This window comes from Dendroctonus ponderosae, unplaced genomic scaffold (assembly GCF_020466585.1).
Source record: "Dendroctonus ponderosae isolate FM_Combo_2020 unplaced genomic scaffold, Dpon_F_20191213v2 Dpon_F_20191213_698, whole genome shotgun sequence".
In the NCBI taxonomy this organism is placed as follows: domain Eukaryota; kingdom Metazoa; phylum Arthropoda; class Insecta; order Coleoptera; family Curculionidae; genus Dendroctonus; species Dendroctonus ponderosae.
In genome coordinates, this window is record NW_026018914.1 from 4,519 (window position 1) to 7,985 (window position 3,467).

The 3,467-nt window shown below is 31.8% G+C and overlaps 1 protein-coding gene across 1 annotated transcript; it reads right to left on the reverse strand.

Annotated features, from left to right (window-relative positions):
* Positions 1–254: 254 nt before the first annotated feature.
* LOC125505077 (dorsal-ventral patterning protein Sog-like) lies at positions 255–2,193 on the reverse strand (the record flags this gene model as incomplete). The annotated part of the gene is given in 1 exon segment (XM_048668020.1): positions 255–2,193. A coding segment is annotated over 1 exon segment (169 nt), but the record flags the coding sequence as incomplete, so codon positions are not given.
* Between the last annotated feature and the right edge of the window lie 1,274 nt (positions 2,194–3,467).

The window sequence follows — 3,467 nt, forward strand, 5'->3', positions numbered from 1 at the left end:
AGCTTGCCAGAGTTAAGTCTGAAAATTATATTTAACTGAAAAAATGAACGTCAACACTTATTAATGCATATCGCTAAATACCTTAGACGAATTCAAAAAATGTATTAATTACCGTCTGTTCCAAAATTTAAACACGCCATGTTCTTGCACCAAATTTTTTTATAATTCTTACATAAACTCTTTCACGCCCCTTATATATGAAAATAAGAATATTTAATTTAGAATGATCATGGACAAATAAAAACGATATGAGATGTATTAATAAAGCATATATTTATGACCTAAAGCAGGTACAAGATTTAAACATATAGTCGTACTGTTACACTGCACTTGCTAACACGTTCTCGATAAAATATTCACAAAATATTATTATACGTGATCCTTAACAAATATCTCCAAATGCAAAGTGGTTGACCCATATATATCATAATCAATATTATAGTACAATCTTACAACTTAAATACTCGCGACTGAATGGCTTACATTTTATTACCTACAAATTAATGATAGTCTATATACAATAAAATAAACCTCAATAATGCTATCTAACGAACATCACATTCATACTACCTAATTCTAAACTAGAATAATTTAGCAAATACTGAAATATTGCAAAGGAGATTCCGAAATGTTTCCATACATTTGAACATGCTTAATTTTATAAATGCTTCTAATATTATTATTAAGTTTTCTAGCATCTATGTAATTTTATATCTAGGTGCGCTCTACTTCAATACTTTTCAGCAAATACCTACGAGTAATTGTTATTTCAATGGCAAATTTACATAATCAACCTTAAAGTTGCACTGCAATTAACATTTGTTGTAAGATTTTGAAAAACTCATACGGCTCATGAAAAACATGGAAATAACTTTAATCTTCAGATTTACTAAAAACAAAAAATGTTCTTCATTCTTCCATTTCTTTGGTTGGTGCTTCAAGGTATTAAGTGATACTATCAACATCACAATACAGGTATTTGCTGAATTCGGTCAAAAAACGATAAGTAGTTCAATTTAAACCGTCTCCTTGATGATTGATAACTATTTTTGATGAGAAGAAAAACAAAAATTACGCTCTTATCCACAGCGAAATAACACACTTAACTATAACTGATGCTATTTTGACCGAATAAGTGTTTACATTTTAATTAATAATTTGAGTTCCTCTAATATACGCTACAAAATCAGAGACTAGATTTTCATTAAATTTACTCGCACTTTGATAACCTTCGCAAGAATCCCTTAAGTACCTTTTAACGACTTAATCCTCTTAACACCCTACCACAACTTGATGGCACCAAAATTTGATATGTCTTACTTGAAAATTAAGTAAAAACAACATCAAAATGAAAAGGGGGAAAACATCAAAACGTAAAATAATTTCATACGGTTTCTTTTTGTTTAATCAACAAATACAAATAAATAAAAGTATAAATATTATACAATACGTCAGGGCTTTTGGTGTCTTCCCCATGTTTCTATCAGCCTTCTTCTCTAATGAGTATTTGGGAGATGTGGTTTATTCGAAAAATTCTACCTCTTCAAACATATTTTTCTGATAAGCCACAACTCACAGAGGAGTATCTAGCCAGTAGAAACTCATTAAAAACTATGGAATAATTTACAATGTGTCAAATAAATAAATCGTCTAGCATGGCAGCCCACCATGATAAATATCGTCCAATTCCAATTCACATTCAATTTGAATTCGCAGCTCAGAAATCGCAATTCGTTCAATTCAGCTGCCACACTGAAACCATGTTTTAAACTCTAAGAAATATACAAAACACTGATGTGGAATAAAAAATCTTTCCAACAGAACTTGCAATGTGCTTGGAAAGAGTTCATTTCCACAGTCAGTTGAGCCCAAAGTAAAATTATAGTAAAAATAAGTTACGACAGCTCTTCAGACACCTTACAACTGTCTCAGTCTTCTTTGGTAAATAGGTAACCTGGGCCGAAACCCGGAGTTTCCATGCGAAGAATATCTTCCACCGAACTAAATTTTTTCTCGAAAATCAATTAACTCGTCAATGCGTGTTTCTTCTTATGTCGCAACTTTCTGCAATCCTTCGACGAACAGCAGAAGTCTGAAAGGTTGACCTTTTCTTTCTTCCGCTTTATGTCTTGAATTTTCTTGCAAGTGGGCAAATCGCAATGCTGCCTGCTACATTTTGGCGTACCATTCTGAAATAGAAATTAAGTATTAATTAGTAAAAACTTGCGCATATTTTGTTATGCTTATTATTTAACCCAATGAATTAAAATTGTAGAATATGTCGCCGAAAGCTGCAAAATTAGCTTGACTTGATGAAAATTTTCCTAGACTATATACACACGGTTGATCAAAATTGGCGCCACTCCACTCTTATAGAAACGCTCTGTGAATTCCCGTTAATTAGGTATTTCCAATAGTGCCTTTTTGGTACTTGATTAGAAGAATGTCGCATATTAACGTTATATAAATACCCGCTACGTCATACGTAAATAAAAACGGGTAAGAAGTGCAACCTCAAGGTATTTGTATGGAGACCAGGCCACGATACTCACATCACAGTGAGGGAATCGCATTTACCATCAATATTTCAAGCAGTATAACAGTAAGACTAACTACCTAAACCAAGCTTTTGTTTCCATGTTATGAACTGATTTAAATGAGTCTAACGAACCCAAATTAACCCCTCAAAGGCCATTAGGCCGGTTTCGAATCATCCTGTATGTATCGTTAATAATTTCAAGCGCAATATAACATGGTGCAATGCCGTAATTCTGTTGAGTAGTACCTACATGAAAATTGTTTTAAACCTTTAAAAATGTATTACGTTTTCAAGGGGTTTTATCCTAATGTTTCACCAGATTTCATCTTCAAAGGTTGTTCCCATTAATACGGATTTTCAAGTATTGAGTCTGGAAGCCGTCCTCCATGCCCCTAGTGAAGGACACTTTCATTTTAGAAACCAATTTCCGACGAATTCAGTATTATTTATCATATTTTTATTAGCCTGGACTAATCAATGATTAATGCGTTTATGGTTCATGATTGGCGAAATCTGATGTGGCGATAATTAAATATGATTGGATGTTTTCACACATTGACTATATAAATCGGGTTTTGTAAAATGTTTATTTGGTACTTGTTCCTCCTGATTTTAAGACTTTTTTCAGTTTAATAACCTCTAAAGCAAGAGATAAATACAAAAATTGTGGAATTTGACATTTATTTCAACTTTTATTATTATGTTTTAGATGGTCAACATGCATCTTTTTATATAGCTTTTTATATAGGAGAAATAATTGTTTCCAAGAATTCAAGTTTTAACGCTTCTTGGATTTATATTGATCTTTTCAATATTTAATAGTAGCAAATTTACCATAACTAATTATAACGAACGCTATAGTAGAGTAGGAATATGTAAATAATTTTGAAATTATTATCAAAACATCCAGTTACATTTATAGTCTTAG